Consider the following 23,012-nt stretch of genomic DNA (forward strand, 5'->3'; position numbering starts at 1 on the left):
GTCTCGTTCTGCAAGGTGACAGACTGTGGCAATTAACATTTTCATGGTACTGTGCGTTTTTACGCACTTCTCCAGCTCGCGCCAGCTGTCCATATTGGCACGGTGTGTATTCGATTTTTCATGATCCTGGAGTGTGAGAGTGAGTCGTTTCATTCTGAAACCTCTGTGAGTGAGACTACTCGTCCGCTTGCCAAATAAGGTACAGCAGAAACAGAAGACTGAATCGGATGATTTTGAGTACACTAACCATGACCTGTGTATCTTTTCTCCATTTTTCATCTTCATGAAATATCTGTCCTTGGTAAAACGGCGGTGTGATTGGCTTTGTGGGAAGTTAAACTCCTCTATCTGAACGGGACCGCTCCTAACAATATCAATTCGTTGGTCATCGGCAATATGCTCTGGCCAGCACCCCGGGTCTGTCTCTGTAAACGGGGCTTTCTCCCTGGCATCTCCCTCACCTGTCTCAGCGGTAGGATCTTGATCGTCATGTTCTTGTTCTACTAACGTTTGGTCATCATTATTGCCAGCAGTTTCGGTTGAAGACGGATAATCTGTATTTTGGCGAGCATCCTGTTATGGGGGTTTGGTAGCTGCTGTCGCCGGTAGGGTTACAGATGCCTGACCAAAGAAAGAGGTCACTTTTGGTAGACTGAATAAAGCTTTTCTTTTGTTGTCCGATATCTTTCGTTTTTCAGCACCACTGGCATATGTACGTTTCATTTCCTCTTAAAAATCTTTTCTTCAAAATAACATTTTAACCTAATGGCAAAAAGGCAAAGGTATAAACAAATAAACTACCGGTATTATACTTCAGATCGCTTAAGCCGTTCGCGGGGGAGGTAAACAGCGCCATGGTAACCGCAAGTGTGACCAATCAGAGACGTCAATGTTTTGCTTAGAATTCTGGGTAATGTAGTATTTTTTCCAGAAGATCGCAAATAACAAGGTTGATTTCATACCTTGTGGCTTTTATAGGAGCAGAAACTTTCGTTTCACAACCTCGTAGCTCGTGGTCAATCTAACTTGGATGGTTTAGACATTATGGCTGAAAATCAATATCCTACGGAGAAAATGAATGGGATTTTGCTGGTCTGTTGGGGCCCCCTTGGAGGGCGGGGCCTGTTTCAATTGAAACGGGTGAAACATAGGTAAGGCCGCGTCTGTGTGTGTTCCTTTAAGAACTGTAGGACCTTTGCACCATGGGACTTAGTCAGGAAGTTGAATGTGAGCAGGACAGCCTCACGTGTTATCATCTCTCCATACAATCCGCTTCAATCTTCGACGTTCCATGCCTTTGGTAGCATTCTCGGTATGTGAAACAGATGCTGACATACTGTTCTGATATCTTTGTTAATTATTGTCAGAAAGTTTGATGTGCAATATGTATATTTTTGATGATGATCGATAGCTCATATTAGAGTCAGTATGCTTCATTAAGCTAGTTTGCCACTGTTATCTTGGGTTGTGCTACATGTAAGTATATTTTAGTTTATTTAGATAAACAACATAGGTTATATTATGTACACTGTATAACAATACATTACGTATTTCCTTTATTTCAGCTTACATGTTAGCTACTGTATATACTACTGCATTACAGTGTCGTGTAGTTATATTGTTTTTACAATTTGATTGTATAATGTTTGTGACTCATCAATATGTAAGCAACTGGTCATTGTGTTTCATTTCCCAGTTTCACCCTTTCTAAGTCAAATAAAGAGTTTAGGCGAAATCTTTGGAACATAAAGGTGGATGAAATTCAGCATTATAATATGGTAATTACCAATTTTAAATTCCAAGAAGTTTTATCTAATTTGGAAGGTATTGCGCTGATAGTAGCATATAATACTGTGAAAACATCAACATATATTACCCCATTATTACCATGTTATTACAATATTAATATAACTTTATTACCATTACCCAGATATATATATGGTTATTATCAAATCCTTTCCTACTTATTACATTGGTAATTGCATGTTATTACATCTGTTACCTTATCACCTTATTACCCCAGTATTACTGTGATGTATTACCATGTTATTACTTTAGTAATTACCTGTTATTACCTATATATTACCTCTTTATTATCTCACTGTTACCCCACTATTACCATCTTATTACCTAGCCGTAATATGCAGTGCTACCGCTGCATTTTGCGTTTGCGCTAATTACAAAACCTATTCTCTTAATAAAGATTTGATGAAGAAGTGTTTGTGTTCCTCATGTTCTTAGCCAGAATTTTGTTAAGGCAACCAGTTGGCAAAAAAAATAAAAAATTGGCAATATTAGTATTCTGTAGAAACGTTCTATAGAGGAAAAGTACTAATGATGTTTTGCTTGTGATATTTTCACTGTTTCTGAACTACTGTCTTAGCGTGCATGTCTCAACACGTTTACAAATTATTTAGTAATGCTGAGCTGCTTTTGTTGTCAGGCAGGTTCTCCAAACACCAAAACTCAATTCCAAGCCTTCTGGAGGTGAACATGTTGTAGAGATGTATAAGAAGAGCTAAACTGGGCCTTGTCTTGATATTCAGCTTCAATAATGCATAATGTCTGTGTTCTGCTTTCACCAAAACACAACTTCATCATAGCCGGTCAGCAGCGACAGTCGGAGCGAGCATTTTGAGGAGGAAAAGAAAAAAACGATGGATGGAGAATGTAAATGGACTGTTTTTATATAGCGCTTTTCTAGTCTTAACGACTACTCAAAGTGCTTTTACATAGTACAGGAACCATTCACCATTCACACACATTCATACGCTGTGGCCGGGGCTGCCGTACAAAGTGCCACCTGCTCATCAGCTCATCATCTTCTGATTGGCAGGCAACCGCTCTACCACTGAGCCACAGCCGCCCAACTATTAAGAGGAAAAGGAGAAAAATGACAGACATGTTTTTTCGCAGCAGCCCAATGATCATCCTGACTTCCAGATATTTACAATAAAATACTGCAAACAGACTTTTTCCTGTTAATCGCATGTAACCCTGAAAATGTGGTCTATTTTGCAAACAGTGACAAGATGTATCTTATATTAGTACACATGACAAATACATTGTCTATAATCAGAACTATCCAAACTGTTAATTATTTAAATCTAAAATTACAGTATCTCTGATTATGTGTCTCCGATTCGCCAAGCATAATGCCAGTACACAATGGCATGTTAACCGAGGACACAAACTAATGTGTAGGTGTGTTGATGCTCAGACAAATCTAAAACATGCAGGGAGGTGTCCAACACGCAATGCCTGATGAGGTATCAGAAATTGCTACTGGGTAAAAGCATGGCAATGCTGGGGCAACAGTTTGACATAAGTTGCGATGTTGAAGCATGTACGGTTGATTTGTTCTGAATTTTTTAAGTTTAGAATTTGAGATGGCTGCTTTAGTGCCACATCAGGACTAATAGCATACAAATCGGACTGATTAGGTTTGGCACAGGACTGGACTTGTGTGCAGTTTTCATGCATGGGAACATGGAATTCTTAGGAAGGAGAAGAAGAAGACTGGCAAAAACACTACGGCCCCTAATCATAATAATAATAATAATTAGGGCATTTGCCATTAGGGTTGGGTATCGTTTTTTACGATTCCAAACCGGTACTTTTAAAACGATTCTGATTCTTAAACCGATTCTTGAAAAACTGAAAAATGACATTAAAAAGGCTTTTACGTCTGTTTTGGTGAGCCCAGAGGGAAAATATGGCATTTTAAAAGTAGCCTACGTTTACGGTAGCTAGCTAACGGTAAAAATGTTTACGTCCGTTTCGGAGCGACAGAGGGAAAATATTTCAGTCGAAAACATTAAGTGGAACCGAAATGAGGAACCGAAATTTGCATTCTAATCCAGTCTGATTCCTACCGGTTGTGTAGTGGAACCGGGGTTTCGGTACCCAACCCTATTTGCCATTGACTCATCATTTGAACTATTCTGTCATAACCACTGACATAACCACCTTTTACCTCAAACACAAGGCAGTCTACCTGGCCACAATCCAAACTGCATAATGCATTGCTGCATAATGTAACACAGTTAGAGGATATTTCTCATGGGGGGTTTAAAACACGCAAACAGGAAGACTGTCCTACCCAAGTACAAACATCTGATCACTGATGGGAATTACAACATAAAAGCATCTGGCATATTTTTGCTTCTTTCTACATGCCCACTGGGAAATTCAGATCCTGACATGATCCCTCTGACTCCAGCCAGACTGAGGCCAAGCTACAAGACTAGTTTCACTGAGAGGCCTTAAGATGTTTGAAGATGCATGATTTATTTCTCATTGAAGAGCGGTAACTCCCAAAGAACAAAGGAATCACATTCAACAATCCTGTATTGTCACCATTTACTGCTGTATGAAAGCTTGGAGCGGTTAAAGTCAAAAGTGTGAACCGTTCCGCTGGTCACAGTTCACGGCATGTACGTATTGTTCAGTTTATTTCAGCCTAACAGATTTCAGTCAAAAAGGCTTGTGCAGAAAAAAACTTCAGGAATAATGTTATTGGGGGAAAAAGCCTAGCGCCGTAATGAAACCTCAGTCTGCACAGATGAGGTGCGGAGTGCAGTTGTCAGTCTCAGTCTGCTGTACGAGAGCATTACAGATGTTCTGTTACCTGACTATGAGAAACAACATGAAAGCCCTGTGCAACACATGTGGCTAATGCTAGCGGCAATACTTCCAATATGATGGCGCATTTACAGAGACATCACCCAGTGTGTCTGTTGACAGACAAGGAGCAGAGAGTCAGGTAGGAAGCAGCAGTTCTTCTCCTGCAGCGTTAAACAGCCTCGCTATGCAACTGAAGCTTTGGCTGCGCTATCATAATATCCGCAGAAATTTCAATAACACAGGATATACTGCAAGGAAAACATAAATAAATAAATGAAAAGCATGTTGAAATTGACAATGCGCCCCCCCCCCCATACCAAAAGTGTACCGAACCGAATCGAAGGCAGTCACCCCAAAACTGTGACATGAACCGAACTGTAAATTCTGTGAACCCTTGGCACCAAGTTACACATATTTCTTTGGTCAGTGATTAATATTTGGTCCTGATGAGACAGCTTGTGTGGATTTTTCCATTTAAGACTTGCAGACACTTGACTCTACTTTGCGTTAATATGTATCCTTTCTAGACTATCTGCAGCTGGAGGACTTGTTCAGACAAATCACCCAGATTAACAACACCACAAACACTACATTTCCCAGCTACCCTTGGGGTACTTTCGGCATTACAGTCTAGTGCAGCCCAGTGCAGTGACAGCGATGGGTCGACTCCTGCCTTCAGCCAAATGTTCACTTAGTGTGGAGCAGCACTCAGCCACATGTTTCCTTCAGCAGTAACAAGTGCTCTCTGCTCACATTTGTCATGCACTGTTACAACAGACACACACAAACCCAAACACACATGCACAAACCTAACCCTGCTCTGGTATGATGGATTGCTGGTATTGCTTCCTTATTTTTTGTAGAATGTATTAGATTTTTTGTTAATTGTTTACCCACTAATACTGGTACTTGAGACAATGACCACAACCTGTAACTCATGTCCCAACCCTCTGAACCACTTCTGCTAAAATACAAGCACATTTCATGCGTTACACTCAGATTGCCTTTCTCAACCACACTTTTTTTTCAAAACGTTACACACAATTACATGTCTTACTGTACTATCCACTCTGACTCCTCACATGGGCAAACACATGTTGCACAATTCAATCAGACATTTAGCTCGAAAAGGGCCACAGGTGAGCTCCTCTGTTTTGAAGCAATGGATGCCGACCTAGCAAGATGAGTGAGAGTAAGAGGAGAAGGACGAGGAAGACCAAGACCAAGGTGAGCCATCATTTCTGGTGAGATGTGAGCCACTTTAGTTGACCATGTGGTCACCACGGTCAAACAATGAGGCAGGCTGCGCTGAGAGTACAACCAAACGGGAGCAGATTCACATCAGTAACATCCATCGTCCAGACAAAATGAGTATAGAAAAAAAATCTCCTCTCATTACAGCATTGTAGTACTGCATATCATTACAGCACTCAATGATTAGTGTATTACAGTATTGGAAGTGGACTGTAGTACAGTAAAAAGTAAGTCTATAAGCAGTGTATAGACATATTACAGTATTGTAATCTCATGTTTTGTACATCACAATATTTATTTATTAGGACGCTTAAAAGGAGAAAAAGCATGATGTCAGAACACATTTAAATAAACTTGTTTCACAGGTGGAAAAAAAACTCTGTAAAGTGTCTTTGTGTGTTGTAAAAAGCGTTATATAAAATAAATTTAAAAAATGCATCATAAGGCATAATCAGGGACATCCACACAGAAGCTATTTGACTTTTGCAAGGCAGATTGTGACATCAGAACACAAGAGTCCATTCAGAGGAATAGTAAACAACACAGTGAGACAGCAAACTGATTTAATTCCTTTTAACTTACCCAACAACTGAAATGATTCTTTCTCATCTCTATTACTTATCTTTGTTAATATGAGTGTTAAACCATACATTTCATAATTTCTATGCATAGTCATAAGATCTTTGTCTTCAAATACTTGCCCAATATGTTGCTGTGGGTACACAGCCCTCTGAAACAGCATTTAGCGCAATGGGAAACACAGATCAGAAAACCTTACATTCAGGCCAGAGGAGACGAGAAAAATACTAAAACATTCAGGAAAGACAGTTCTGTTTGTGTGCTTACGCGGTGCATACTGCATTATGCAACAAACTTTTATTCCTGAAAGAGGGCTTTCTACAGGACGTTTGAATACTATGACCTGTGGCCATAGACAATGTCCATCTGCATTCAGACAAAGAAAAAGAAAAAAATAAGGAGAGGGAAAATAGGGAGAAACAAAGATTTTGAGTATTATACATGAATGACAAGCTAAAGGCAGATCCAGTCTAGCTCACATTGAATGACAACTATAAGCCTATTAAATCTTGTCTTTGAATCCATCCATGACCCTCTAAGAAGATTTAGTGCCTTTGATCTTCTCAGCTGCTTTTTTATGCTAAATCTTGCTCAAACTTTTGGGAAACCAAGTGTTTAACTTTTCGACAGCCTAAAATTAATACAAGACAAAATGTCATGAGCCCAAAGATTCACATCATGTGATGAAAGGTAACTCAAGTGTAAATCCACTAGAGGTGCAACGCCTCCCAAAACCCAAGGGTTGGATTGCATCACAGACAGATCAGCAAGCAGCAAGCACAGAAGCACTGGATTAGATCCAGAGTGGATCATTATGCCTCAATTTAAGACTTGGCTGTACCACTGAATTTAATATCTGCATCATTTGTGCTTCATAAATTAAATTATTATAAAGAATTTAATTTCTCTTTTTCTTTTGTTTTCTTTTGTATTTCTTCTTGTGATCATTATTATGATTATTATATATGTGATTTTATTGTGTTATGTCATGTCCTGTGTATGTAAAGATAAATAAAAAGAACGTAAAAAATAAAGAATAATCAGGTAGATATTTGTATATATAATGTTTAGAAAATTTGAAAAATGATTGCTCTGCTTTTTAGGCATCTCAGTGTTGAATTCATTTGAGCCCACTGTTGTTTTGGAGCATGAGGCAGTCATTGGTGCATTCAGGTGCCTTAATGGCTCGTAAAAAATGAAACAGCCCACCACACAAACTACCCAAAGCTCTTGAGCCTTGCTGAGCTTCTAGGGTGTGACTATTTCAGGAAATTTAAGGTAAAGGTCACCTTTGGAACGATTCACGTTAAATAAACACCCACACGTGCAGAGCTGCCGTGCAGACAGAGCAAAACTACGTCACCTCAGCAGTTTGTTAAAGTGCCCATATTGTGCTTTTTGGCTTTTCCCCTTTCCTTTATTGTGTTATATATCTTTTTGTGCACATTATAGGTTTACAGTGAAAAAGCCAAAGGGACTTACCATCTTCCAGAGAAAACACTGTTCACAAACTGCTCCAAACAACTCTATTGTAGTCCAGCCTTTACTTCTGTGACGAACGTGCGTCACTTTGTAACACACGTTATAATGCTCGCCTAGCTGCTAGCATGGCACTCCCTCATACTCTGCAACTGACAAGCTAGCAGTACGTACTGTGCATGTGTGACTCCTAACAAAGATGGAATAGAAGTGAGATGTCTCAGTCTGTAGCTAAAACAGAGAGCTCAACACACAGGGTGACAAGATGAGCTGGAGCAATGTGCAGTACAACAAATATATGGTGTTTTCTGAAAATTAAACCACATAAACCAATTCTGGTACAACCTCTAAATACAATGATGAACCTGAAAATGAGCATAATATGAGCACTTTAAAGTCACAGTGAGTCACGGCTGTGGCAAGTGTCGTTTGACTTTTCACGCAGACAGCAATCTAATATAATAATATTAATGGCGAGCCGAAAGCAGCCGCAGCGCAGTTACACTTCCTTTTGGGCCAGGCATGTACACCAGTGTTCTCTATGCCCTGTTGACTGACTGACAGGCTGGAGGTTGTAAGGCATGGCAACTTTATTTCTACAGCACATTTCAGCAACAAGGCATTTCAAAACGCTTTAATTAAAACATTAAAGAGCAGTTAAAATGAGATAGAAAATAAAAACAGGCTAAATTAGAGGATACAAGTACAAGAATAAAAGATAGTGCAGTGTAAGAAATGAATAATTATTAGTTTGCAGGGAGGGGTTTGGGAGGGGAGAGGGAGGTGCTGTATTTTGTGTGGAGTGTAAAATCTTCTAAATAAATAACAAAATGTTCAAAGCAAATAGGATGAATAGGTTTAGAATTATTTATTATTATATTTCTTTTATTATTGTAAAAGTCTGTTGCTCACAGGCTTTTATTTTGTAAAAGTCTGTGCTGACTGCTGCCGTGCTTACAGGACCGGAAAAGGAAAGAACTTTTGCATGGCCATTTTCATTTTAAAGTTCTTCTAGACGGCACACTCGACAGAACCAAAGTTTTTTGTAACCACTGCAAAGTTGAATTTTCTTATCACCGGAGTAGCTACTTTCAGTCTGAAATATCACCTAAACGCAATACACACCATTGATACCAGCAAATCATTCAACAAAACAAACAGTCGCGCGAGGCTTCAGCAGACTACGTTAGATGCAGCGTGTGGGAGAAGTATAGATAAACAAAGGCAAGAGAAGCTAATAAATGCCATAGCGAAGTGGATAGTTAGAGACTGCAGGCCCGGTAATGTTGTGGAGGACGTCGGTCTGAGAAACATTCTGAGAATCGCAACAAATGACGGCAGGTAAGAGATTCCCTCAAGACACACCATCAAAAGAAGAATACACAAGTTGTTATTAAAAGGAGAGGACTGCAAAAGCGACAACTTTACAACGTGTTACTCTCACTGGGGACTACTGGACATCACAGGGTCCCCATAATTACCTCGGAGTTACAGTGCATTATATTGATGAACAGTGGGCGCTGCATTCACATGCTCTGACTGTAATAAAAACAGAGGAGAGACATTATGCTGAAACGTTTGTGCTTCACCTCACTCTAACAGGGACATTTGGCTGAACATAGACTGGTTATGCTACTCCCTGATAAAAGACAAAAAATGTTTCTGCTCTCAGAAATTGCCTGTTTTGATGTTATGATTGTGGCTCAGGATATTGTGGGCAGTTTTATTTTATATATAACAAACAGGATAACATTAATGCCCTGGCAGTGGCAATAAGATTTGCTTACTTTGTTTAAGTTGAGATTTACACTAAATATGTTATTTAACTGCTACTGTATAAACAAAATGTTTGCAGAACATGGCACTTTCGTTCATATGGCAGAACATTTAAAATAAAATTGCGCTATACACTACTTTTGAATTCATTATTGGATTTTGCGTATAACAATGTGATTAATCGCGATTAATCAGGGAAATCATGCGATTAATCGCGATTAAGACTTTTAATCGTTGCCTAGCCCTATTTATTATATTATTTGTACAACTGAAATAGGGAACTGAAATGGAAAAATGTGAAGGGTACCCAACCCTAGATGAGAGCACAGATGAGTCTATGTCCAGGCAACTTGATTTGCATGTCTGGTATGGGAACATTTACTTAATTTTGGTTGATCTAAGAATCCTATAGAAACATGGTTCTTTTAATGAACCGTGAATACTTAATACTATAATAATAATACAGATACCAGGATAAAGAGGGACATGTGTTTAACTAATTCCTGGACTTGGTCCCTATTTCCAATGGCAGAGCAGATACTGTTGTGACAGCCATCAAGCATGTCATCTTAAAAGTTATGACTGGTGATTATGGTATTCCTGTGCGAGATTATTTTGTTTGTTGTTTGGCACTTAATAGTTTTATTTAAATTCAGGTCATAGGTGTAGATGGGGTTGCAAAGCAATTTACAGACAGTGTCTGTGGCTTGGGCTGCCCACAGATTGGCCCTTGCCTGCAAGAACTCATGGAATGCTGTGAGGTTCACAGCCACTTTCAGGGACCACCTTCGACAACTCCACCATCCTCAACCACCCATCATAGTAGTTATCTTCAGGCTATTCATAACTAATCATTAGGTTTTTGATTGCAACATTTCCAGGACGTGAAGGACAAAAGCTGGCTCTCTCAGCACAAGGCCATTGAGAGTCTACAGAGGAACCTGAGTGCAGTCCTTGGAGCCTTGGCAGAGCAAGGAGTCCAAGAAGACCCCGGAGGAGGAGCAGTGGGCCAGGTTCCAGTGATTGCCTCAGTTTAAAAAGTAAGGAATTTTCCCCTTCTTCAAAGAACATTTTATCATTTGTATTATTATTATTTGTACTCCTTAACAAACTATATGGCCTGGCTCTTAATGACTGTAGTAAAGGTGGATGTAGGCTCTTTCTAAAAAGATGATCTGTTCATCATAGGTCATCTACCCTTACATAACTGACCTGGACATCCTTGGGGCCTTCAGTGTCGTGGGACCTCTATCAGCTGCTCTACGAGATGACAGAATCAACATCTGTCAAGTTAAATAAACATCCTTAGTGCACAGTTTTAAGTCACAGTGTAGTCTGGATCAACTGAAGTACATTTCCAGGATAACTGTCTGACAGGATGTCCCTCCCCTTCCTCTCTCTCGGTGTTGCTGTTCTCAAACTCTGTTCTCTTCAGGAAACAACAACAAATTGAGCTAGCAAGCTACACGCTGAAAATGTCAAGTTTTGAAGAAAATGTGGATCATGCAACAAGGCCGGCTTGCTTGGTTCTTTCTGGGAATGACTGTAAAGATTTACAAAGAATATGCAGGGTTTCCGCTAGCAGCTGCACATCACTGCTCCTTCAGCTGTTTATGAAATGTGCTAATTGCACAACTCTGCAGAGTAGTCTGCTCTACTGAACTCCAGACCCTTTGAGGGTGAGCAGCTGGAACAGTGACAGGACGTCGTCATCACTCGCAAAGTCATGGCAACCAAATAAACAACAGCACGAGTACAGCAGTTTCTCCTCAGTCAGAGTAACAAACAGCGAGGTCCCGTGAAAAATGACAGCTACAGTATAATGGAAAATAGTGTCATGGACACTGAATTTGATGAATTTACTGTTTATCAGACCCCAGATGAGACAGGAAGCTAACGTTAGCGAACGCTGCGGTCCCTCTGCGTCTGACTCCCAGGACACTTTGTATTCCCCTGACACGGTGCATTAACGTTACTGTTTAAAACCTTTACCAGGTTAGTGGGGGTACATACCACTTAAAACCAACATGAAAAAACATAGTAATGATCCCTCAGGTAACGGTACCCTAGGGTACCATCTATGTGCTGGATATTTCGGAGATAACGTAGCTAACATTAGCAAATAAGCCCAATGACGGCAACATTATTTTTTATATTTTGGCCCAAAGTTTAGTAATGACAGTAGTAGTGAGTGAAAATGTGATATGAAATGTGAGATGCACATTGCAAAAAGTGTTATGTATATGGAATTGTTCATTAGCTTTGTGCGATATCTGTAAAGCTGAAAGGACTCACAGTAGGACTCGTCAGTGGAATATGTTGCCTACAGAGCTGATAAGAAGCATAAACTCTTACATGTTTGCAAGACAGGCAAAGAAATGGCTTTTGTCAAATCAAATTTGTACCCACATGTGACCGGATATATATACATATTTATGTGTATGTATGTGTGGGTGTAAGTGTGTGTTCTGAGGTCTATAAGAGTAGATCTGAGTACATGAAAGGTGTGAATATGACCTTTATTTATTTGGTCAATGTAAATCTCACTATTCATGTATGTATGATGTATTATGTATTTCAGTTAAGATCAGCCTGCCCAGGGACTACGGGTGAAAATTAGCTCTTGAGCTAAAACCTGGTACTATGCATCTCTCCCCTTGAGGTTAATGTTTATTGTACGCTGTCCCTGTTTCTCTAAATAAATAAACTAAACTAAGTGGTAACATTACACTAAAACTGATTTTATTCTTATCCAAAGACTCTTTTTGTGAGTAAGGACAGAGAAAGGACACTAATGTTATATCCTGGAATGTAATTGTAAGACATATGATGCTTTTCAGAAACAACTGCAAGTAAAGCAAACTGTTGCTGAAAAGGATGCGCTGTTTAACTTAGGTAACGTTCAGAGGTGGGTAGTAACGAGTTACATTTACTCCATAACATTTACTCCATTACATTTACTTGAGTAAGTTTTTGAAAAAATTATACTTCTAGGAGTAGTTTTAAATCACTATACTTTTTACTTTTACTTGAGTAGATTTGTGAAGAAGAAACTGTACTCTTACTCCGCTACATTAGGCTACAATGAGCTTGTTACTTTTCTTTTTACCTCTTTGGTATTCTACGCGTCATTGTTTTTATCCCCCCCCGCGAATGCCTCATTTTAATGTTTTATTTTGAAAGAGAGAGAGACTTCCGCTAAAGGCTCTACCACGTGACTGTGTTTCACCAATCAAACGTAGTTGTGCAGTCTCGTCACGTAACCATACTCATTTTGATCTCAGCGGCGGGACGGGTTAGCTTTACAGTCGTAGCAAAACAAAAATGTCAGAATCAACAGTTGGCAATGCAGACACAGACGAGGAGGAACTTTTTTACTCTTAATCAAGTAATTATTTGGATGATTACTTTTTACTTTTACTTGAGTCATATTATTCTGAAGAAACAGTACTTTTACTTGAGTAAAGTTTTTGGCTACTCTAGCCAACACTGGTAACGTTATACTGTTGACGTTCATTCACCCCCCACTCACTAGCGGAAACACTAAAATGTTTAGGGTATTTCCTCTCCAACTGGGATGTTTTAGGACAGAGTGGTGGGATTGCTGTGGACGAAGTACACACAGCGATACACTGGTAAGAGCTAATGGGGTTTAACCATGTATCCAGCTAATTTAAATAGCTCACGTTACTGTGTTGTAACAACAGTTAACTTCATTTAAAGGTCCCATGGCATGAAAATTTCACTTTATGAGATTTTTTAACATTAATATGCATTCCCCCAGCCTGCCTATGGTCCCCCAGTGGGTAGAAATGGCGGTAGGTGTAAACCGAGCCCTGGGTATCCTGCTCTGCCTTTGAGAAAATGAAAGCTCAGATGGGCCGATCTGGAATCTTCTCCTTATAAGGAGCAAGGTTACCTCCCCTTTCTCTGCTTTGCCCGCCCAGAGAATTTGGCCCACCCATGAGAGAGAGACATCATGGCTTTCACACAAGCAAAGTGGCAGTTGGTCAAGGCCACACACCCCGCCTCCACCTTGCCACCTCCCTCCCTCTCTCCTCCTCAATAGCTACAGACACAGAAATGGCACATACTAAGGAAAGCTCATTGTGGGACTGGCTCTAGTGGCTGTAATTCTGCACCAAGGTTGAATTTCGGGAAAGAGACTTCAGATACAGTATTAGGGGACCACTAAGGTCTATATAAAAGAGACTTCAGATACAGTATTAGGGGACCACTAAGGTCTATATAAAAGCATCCAAAGAGTACCATGTCATGGGACCTTTAATATTGAATGTGCCGTTTTCTTTTGCGGGGTGAAAATGTTCCACCAAAACAAGTTCCTTACTGAGACTATAGCAGAGTCACTGTTGCTGCGCCCAGAGCTTAGCACCAGCCAAGTTGATTGTGATTGGTTTAAAGAAATGCCAACAACCCAGAGCGTTTTTTCTTCTATCCCAGAGCGCATCTGTGGTGTAGCCAGACCTTACACCACAGCGTTGTGGAGATAGAGCTGGACATGAGAGACTCATAAGCCTGTCACCATAACAAATTTTGCTGGACGATAAATTGTCCCAGAAATTATTGCGATAAACGATAATATTGTCGTTCTAATACCATTTTTATGTAATATAATGACAATGGCATAATAATGCAGATACACCTTTTCAAAGATCAATAAACTTTTATTTCTAAAGAATATTTAACACTGGAACTGGAAGACATTTTAAATATCCACAATAAATGAACAAAACATCCAAAACCAATAAATAAAATGGACTCTCAGTCTCTGTTAACAAAAAAATTCACTGGAATAAAAACCAAACACAATAAAAAAAAGAATTATCAAGCTCATTTTTATTTATCTTGCGATTAATTGATTTATTGCATATTGCGACAGGCCTAGAAACTCATTCAACCCTGCTCAAGAGTTGGGACAACGATATTTTTTTCATTTCATTTTTTTTATTTATCTCGAACAATCAACAGTGTTACAAAACAAAACAAAACACAAACAATCAGAATTTACCAAAGACCAAAATAAAAATAATAAAAAAAGATAAGTTTGAGAAGGAGCAGGTGGAATCAAATAGCTTATTACAGTAGGTCCTGCCCCTACTTCACAATATTATATTATTACGAAACAATTACATATGCAAATACAGCATACAATCTTTCAGGTCTTGCAATAACTTACAACAATACAACAATATACAACAATACCTTTACATTACAATTTGATTCCAATGTTTCGGTCTATTCTTTTCTGTATTGGTCAAGTATTGATTTCTTCTATTTTTTAACTGAATGATATTATGGCTCTGTTTGATGTCATTGTTCAGTCCATTCCATGAGGTCACCCCACAAACTGAAACACACATGCTTTTAACAGCAGTCCACACAAGAGGTTGTTTGAACATACCTTGTCCTCTTAGATGATAGCCCCCGTCTCTTTCATTAAAGGTAACATGGCATGAAAATGTCACTTTATGAGGTTTTTTAACATTAATATGCATTCCCCCAGCCTGCCTATGGTCCCCCAGTGGCTAGAAATGGCGATAGGTGTGAACCGAGCCCTGGGTATCCTGCTCTGCCTTTGAGAAAATAAAAGCTCAGATGGGCCGATCAAGAATCTTCTCCTTATGAGGTCATAAGGAGCAAGGTTACCTCCGCTTTCTCTGCTTTGCCCGCCCAGACAATTTGGCCCGCCCATGAGAAAGAGAGAGACATTATGGCTTGCAAACAAGCGAAGCATGGCAATTGGTCAAGGCCAAACCCCCACCCTCCACTTTGCCCCCCCACCCCCTCTCTCCTCCTCAATAGCATTCAAAGCTACAGACACAGAAATGGCACATACTAAGCAAAGCTCATTGTGGAGCTGGCTCTAGTGGCTCTAATTCTGCACCAAGGCTGAATTTCGGGAAAGAGACTTCAGATACAGTATTAGGGGACCACTAAGGTCTATATAAAAGAGACTTCAGATACAGTATTAGGGGACCACTAAGGTCTATATAAAAGAGACTTCAGATACAGTATTAGGGGACCACTAAGGTCTATATAAAAGAGACTTCAGATACAGTATTAGGGGACCACTAAGGCCTATATAAAAGCATCCAAAAAGCAGCATGTCATAGGACCTTTAAACATTGCGCGTATGTTACATGGTAAATTATTTTCTTTAACTTTAGACATAAATTTCAGCAAATGTGAATTCAAAAACAGATGATTAGTGTGCTCATAATACCCGGTGTGATTTATTATCCTGATTGCTCATTTTTGCAATGTGCAAATATTTGGTTATATACCATATACCATATATGTTAATATAACATATGTGGTAAAATAAGTATGCAGTACAGAGTATGTAATGTATTTTGGTTCATATGTATCTAGTTTTGCTCAATATAACAATACTCCTGGCTAGACCTGTAAATCCATGTAAAGCCATGTAATTAAAATAGGTATGCAATAAATCAATTAATTGCATGATAAATAAAAATGAGCTTGAAAATTTTTCATTTTTCACTTGCATGCTAGTTTGTTTCCCTTGTCTCTATCTCTCTCTCTCACTCTCTCTCTCTCTCTCTCTCTCTCTCTCTCAATTTCAATTTCAATTTCATGTTGCTTTATTGGCATGACAAAAAATACATCTGTGTTGCCAAAGCATAGGAACCTTACATACATATAAACAACAACAAGGAGTAAATACATCTGATATAATAATACAACTAAACAGGATAATTATGATATAAATGCAGATACTAAACACATTCTGTGCATGTCCCTCAAAGGGTATGTTGAAACATATAACATATATATAAAAAAAGAATACAAATAAACAAAATATTAGAAAAATAAAAATGATTATACAATTTTCTATTTATTTTTCCTTGTATTGTGGCAGGAGAAGACATATTTAGCTGCTAGCCATGCCGTGCTTTTATCTTCCCCTAATAAAAAAGGAAGCTTTTTGTCCTCAGTGTAGGTAGTCTTCATATTTGGGACATGTCCATAGGAAATGTAATTCTGTTTCGATCCTGGTGGCAGTCTGTGCAGACTCGTTCCTCTCTTGGTCTCCACACTTTTAAATGTCTACCTCTTTCAATTTCCAGCTCATGGTCACTGACTCTGTATTTTGTTAAAGTCCGTATTTCTTTTGGATTTTTTGTTTTGAGATATTCAGCCAATTGGATATCTCTGTTCAGGGACTGCTAACAGAGGAGTTTGTGTTGTATTTTATTTTCATTTTGCCATTGTTCTGTATACTCGTCTTTTAATTTAGTTTCAAATCTTTTGATTGAAGACAGGATTGTGTCTGTGGTGGCTCTGAGGCTCAGTGTACCTGTCTCTCTCTCTACCTGTCTGTCTACTACTGACTGTGTTTAGCTCCGTGTACCTGTCTCTCTCTCTACCTGTCTGTCTACTACTGACTGTGTTTAGCTCTGTGTACCTCCGAGCCAGCTGGTCGAGGGGGTGGACATCTGAACACTGCTGGTTGCTCAGGAGAGCTTTGTATGCAATGGATTTTTTATCAGCTTGATTTAAATGCTGCCAAAATTGAATTGACCTTTTTTGGATTTGAATTTTCAGAGGGAATATACTGAGTTCTGCACTGCATGCATTGTTTGGGGTGTTTGGGCGAACTTTTAGAATCATTTTACAGAATTCTAATTGTAATTTTTCACTGGGAGTTTTATCCCAGTTTTTAAATTCTGTTTTCGAAATCAGGCCCCAAACTTTGCTTCCGTAAAGCATTATTGGTGTTATCAGAAAATTTTAGATTTTAGCCAAATTCTTGCGGGGATATTTGCATTTGATTGCATACAAAGCTCTCCGAGCTTTATTACATTGTGTGTTTATGGCCAGGTTGAAACTCCCTGATGCACTAATTTCAATCCCTAAGTAATTATATGAACCTTTTTGTTCTAGTCTGGTATTGCCCAGAGTGAAGATGTAACTCTGTCTATTTACCTGAGCTCTGGCTCTCCTCTGAAATACCATAACACTGGTCTTTTTCAGATTGACTGTCAGTGCCCATTTCTGACAGTACTGCTCTACAGTGCTGCTACAGGACGGACAGGCCCTGTTGTAAACCTTCTTCTGTTGGGGACAGCAGAACTAGATCATCGGCATAGAGCAGGAACTTGAAGACATGAAGTGTGAGACCTGGGGCAGCAGATTGTTCCAACATCGCTGCTAGTTCATTGATGTAAATGTTAAACAGTGTTGGGCTCAAACTGCATCCCTGTCTCACTCCACGCCCTTGTTTGAAGAATTCTGCTTAAAGTCTATAAAACATGCAAATATTTTCCCATTTTTAATTTTGGTGTAGTTTTTAATAAGGGTGTGCGTGGGTTGTCCTTCCATTAACTATGTATAAGCCCAGGCTTTGAACCTGAATGATCTGGGGCTGGGGCAATGATCTCTCAGCTCTTCTCTTAGGGCGTGGACTTCAGCCTGTAGAACCTGTAGAGTCTGGAGCTGGTTGCTCTGGGTGGTGGAGGGTTGGGTGAGAGCCTCCATCACTCTGCACAGGGCTAACTTCAGGGCCTAATTGTCTTCCTCCAGCTCCTTCATGGCCTGGTACATCTTTTGGATTTCAGCCTTCTGTTTTAGGACCATACTGCTTGGCTCACTCCCTACTGGATGTTGTTTCTCACTGTTGTTGTGAAGGCAGGTCAAGGTCTTTTCTTTGAAGTCCACAAACTCCCTCTCTAGGATGGAGAGTCCTTCACACTGGAGAAGAGTTTGGGACTGCAGTGAAGGTCACATGACTGCTGCTTGGGATGGCTGGTCTCTCTGGGGTCTCTGGCTGTTGTCTATTTCCTTTCTTCTTCTTTTCTGCTACGCTTTTCATTGACTGGAAGTGTTTGTAAACAATTATCCAGGCTATTTTCTGATCCCTGGATCATGATTGTGCCATTGTGATAAATGTTGATGATCAGGGTGGGAGAGGTGGGGTCTTCCTCGCAGACTGTAACTGTCTTCCTTTGCTGATTCCATTCTTCTTAACATGGGTGAAGATTTCACAATAGGCTGCATGCCAGGCAGGAGGATGATGGGTGAAGAAAAGCAGGTTGCTTTTGATCCTACAGTTTCCCTTCAAGGTAAAATCTGCAATGATCCTCTCAGGTGAGTCCTGGAGGGCTTTTGTTTTGAAGGACTTCCTATCTTTTAGGGAAGTCACATGGTCAGGATACTGGATCTCGTATCCGTCAGCTGATAGCGGAGCCGTCCTCCATCGCGGCATCCATTCACTCGGACCGACGGTAGGTTTTATTTCCTGTAATTAACGTTACCGGTTGATGGTGTCGGTTGATCCTTGTAACGTTGATTAGTGTTCGGTGCTTCGTGTCTTCTTGTTTGTTTTCGGTCGTAATGTTAACGTTACCGTTACAAGCTAGCAAACGTGAGTGTTCCATTGGTGCTGTCAGTTGTCTTCTTTGTGTTCATATTTGAGGAAATAATGAACGGATTTTATCGGTCTTGGTCTCAAAAACATCCTCTCCGTTTTATGTTCTCCGTGTCAGGAGTTGAAATTGTAAAATTGAACATTTCACCGTGAAAGCACAGTAAATGTATAAAGTATCTCAAGAGCTTGTCATTTTGTTGCCAAACAGTTCGGTAACCATGGCAACCATCTCTCTCTCTCTCTCTCTCTCTCTCTCTCTCTCTCTCTCTCTCTCTCTCTCTTTCTCTCTCTACCAAAGAGACTGGATGACCACACCGGTGCATCGGTGACCCCTCTCGGTTCCTTAGCGTATGAGGAGTGAACCCTCGTGTCAGTCACTTGACAGCCGCATGGTCTCTGTGTGGGGAGGCGGGACTCCTGGCGTAGTCTACCACAGAGTGCAGCAAAAGAGCCGTACTGTAATAAGCTATTTGCTTCCGCCTGCTCCTTCTTGAACTTATCCTTTTTTATTATAATTTTTTTGGTCTTTGGTAAATTCTGATTGTTTGTGTTTTATTTTTGTGGTTTACATTTTTTTGTTTTGTTTTCTTTTGCAACATTGTTGATTGTTTGAGATAAATAAAAAAAAATTAAATGGAATAAATCTTTCAATTATTTCGTTATCAATTACTATTTTAACATACCCCCCCTGTCCACCAGCCCCTTTACCCTTGCTGTCCTCCTGGCAAAAATATCAGACATAATCAAGGGGATTTCTCAAATGTAATTTACTAACTTATCCAACTACATATATGTGGGCATATGAGCAGTGAGCACTATATTCAAATGTCTCAATTCAAAATGTCTATCAATTCAAAAAGCCAAAATCAATACAATATATTGCAGCATTGTGGGTCGGTCAAATATGTTTTTTTCTGACTTTATTTCACGGGCCCTGAAAGCAACTCCTCTGATTGGTCAAAAACTTTCAAAAACATCATGGGAAAGCTAAAACTGCTTTAGCATCACAGCTAACGACAATAAAAGGACCAAAAATTAATAAGATATGGACAAAAGACTATCAATATTAGATCTAAGAATACAGATTTATTGCACAAAGTCCTCTGAAAGAAATACAAGTTCTAGGAAAAGAAGCGCAAACTGTGGACCGGTCTTTTACACTTCTCTGTATACTGAATAAACTCTTGAAGCGCACCCGCTGTATAAACTCATGTGCTGTGTGCTTGAAAAAACCTTTATCATTTTTTTTACAGTTAATATTTTAGAGTCATCATTATGATAACATTTTTGGGGGGGTTAAACTGGCCACTTGTGATTATTGTTAACCCCCCCCCCCATCCCCCAAATGATACATTTGCGCATACTTATGGACCAACTCAACTCTGACAGATTGGGGAGGGGAGTGATAGTGGTCATAAATATTGGTAATATTGATTTATATATAATTTATTATTATTATTATTGTGAAATTAGTGTTCATAAACGAGGAATGTATGGTCTTTTAACAATTTCAAGTGAATAATATAACAATTTACGGAAAATATTGTTAAAGCTTGTGTCATGTGGTGCCCCCCCCCCCCACTGGTTGTGAACGGTTGGTGCTCCTGGGCACTGGCCCAAGTGCCCTTATGGATAAGCCGGGCATGCCTGTGGAACGCCACAGGAAATATTAAGGCTCACTGACCGCTGATTTAGATGGAGCTACGGTACTTTAAAGTTCAAAAATAAAAAAGCATATACAGATCAAGTAAAATAAATGAAGTAAACTAAATGAGTAGGTATTTTCACTGCTAATTAAGAACAGAAATAAAAACAAAAAAAGTTACATTGTATATGTTTAACTTTAAATATTTGTTGAAAATGCAGTCTTTAAAAATGTTGTATCCTGTCAAATGTATGCCAATATTGAAATATCTGTAATCAGCCGATGTTAATAACATTTCGGTTACTGAGCCCTGCCTTGATCCAACTGGCCCCAGGTGCAGACACAATCACCATACACACGTCTATCCCAAACCAAATAATTGATATCACCAAACACACCGTCTATTCCAAACCAAATCATTGATATCACCAAACACACCGTCTATTTTAAACCAAATCATTGATATCACCAAACACACCGTCTATTCCAAACCAAATCACTGATATCACCAAACACACCGTCTATTCCAAACCAAATCATTGATATCACCAGGCACATACACTGTCTGTTCCAAACCATGCTGGGGTTAGGGTTAGGGGGACTATTCCAGCTGGAACATGCGCGTGCGTGATGTTGTGGAATGAGCGGGAGCTTACCTGAGGAACTGGACTAGTTTCCAGGCGAGTAAAAAGCCCGCCACACAGAGCTGCTGTCTCCTCATCTCTCCTCTCCTTGTCTCCTCTCCTCGCGGCTCGCGAAGCTTTCAGCACCTCGAGCAGCGCTCGCGCTCCAGCTGTGCTCAGACAACACGCGGAGGGCAACTCGCCGTTACCGTAGTAACAGGAAGTCCAAAAACTCCGTGCGCTCGGTCAGTTAGCATCACTATTAGGGAAAACAGCACGCAGCTAGCTTCCTCTAGCAGAGACAGGTCACTGACAGGCTGGGGCTGAGGCCAGCTGTTCCTCTCCGCTCCGGTGGCTGGAGCGCCGCGCGGGGGCACAAAGACCCGCCCCCTCCGGACTGGCTGAGTGGCAAACAGCTCAGCCAATCATCTGCAGTGCTCTTAATGTTTCCAGTTGAATCGCATCAGAAATTAGAAGCCCAGCGAGCTGGATCAAATGAAACAGCCAGCCATGCGTTATTATGTCTCTCTCTCTCGCTCTCTCTCTCTCTCGATCTCTCTCTTCTCTCTCTCTCTCTCTCTCTCTCTCTCTCTCTCTCTCTCTCTCTGTAGATCCTCGTCATTTTCTTTCCCTTCTTCTTTTTCTACTCTGGGTTTCTTTCTCCATCTGTGTCTGTTATTCTGCTCTGTTAGGCAGGATGCATAGAGCCGCATGTGGCTGTGAAGTAGCCTATGTTAATGATAGTTTGCCATATGGGGCCGCAGTAGGCGTGGGTTGTGGAAGATGCTGATTAAAGTTCAGATTTACATGTAGAGCACCCTGAGGCCAGAGTGGACAGGTGTCGGCCTACATGGAGTCTGTGAGTAGGCTGCTGGGAGAATGATAGGCCCTATGTGTTGTAATTCCAGAACTTTGGTTTCCCTCCACACTGCCTCCGCGGAGACTGGGTACTCTGATCTGCCTGTGAGGAAGTTTATTCGTATTGGGTGAACAAAGAGCTACACCTTCTACACAGTTATCAGATGTGGATGCAAACAGCATCAAGTTTAAGCTGAGAGTCGGCGCTTTAGCCTCGGAGTCATTGTTCCATTTCAGATATGAACTGGAGCACAGCTCGAACACAGACTGTCTGAATACTGAGTGAGGTATACAGTATTTATGTTCACCCATCTATTCTCAGCTATTAGTTTTGCACACCCTATATTACACCCTAACCCAGCCTGCTGGAACTATCACTGTATTAATTGGCCTTTTTTTTTTGTGATTTCTGTACAGCCTGCCATTTTTCCTTCTAATATTAAAACGAGACATACTATGCTCATATTCAAGTTCATACTTGTGTTTTGGCCCATTGAAAGGGCAGATCCTAGACAATCAATCAATGTTAGCCTGTAACAAACAATGATTAAAAAGACCTGTTATCTGACAAAAAAAAAGACTCTCTGTATGTACTCTCTGTTCTTCTGCTTGATTCACCGTCATATTTTCCTCAGTAGAACTCGGAATTACAAGACCTGGGGCATTGTGTATAAAAGACTGCACAGCTTTCATACTAAATGATGCCACACGCACAAAACCTGAAAAGTACATACGCACAGAAATATTCACATGTATAAAA

General features: G+C 40.1%; 1 protein-coding gene across 3 annotated transcripts in view; it reads right to left on the reverse strand.

Annotated features, from left to right (window-relative positions):
* The window catches only part of glra3 (glycine receptor, alpha 3), a 128,633-nt gene extending 106,738 nt beyond the window's left edge, over positions 1-21,895 (reverse strand). For 2 of the 3 annotated variants that reach the window (XM_039811268.1, XM_039811261.1), the window contains exon 1: positions 21,428-21,895. In XM_039811268.1, coding sequence (XP_039667202.1) covers positions 21,428-21,492 — 65 coding nt within the window. In that variant the 5' untranslated portion in view covers positions 21,493-21,895. The remainder of the gene's footprint in view (positions 1-21,427) is intronic. The other variant, XM_039811276.1, reaches the window with a different exon arrangement.
* Positions 21,896-23,012: the final 1,117 nt, after the last annotated feature.

Source organism: Perca fluviatilis, chromosome 1, assembly GCF_010015445.1.
Source record: "Perca fluviatilis chromosome 1, GENO_Pfluv_1.0, whole genome shotgun sequence".
Classification (NCBI taxonomy): domain Eukaryota; kingdom Metazoa; phylum Chordata; class Actinopteri; order Perciformes; family Percidae; genus Perca; species Perca fluviatilis.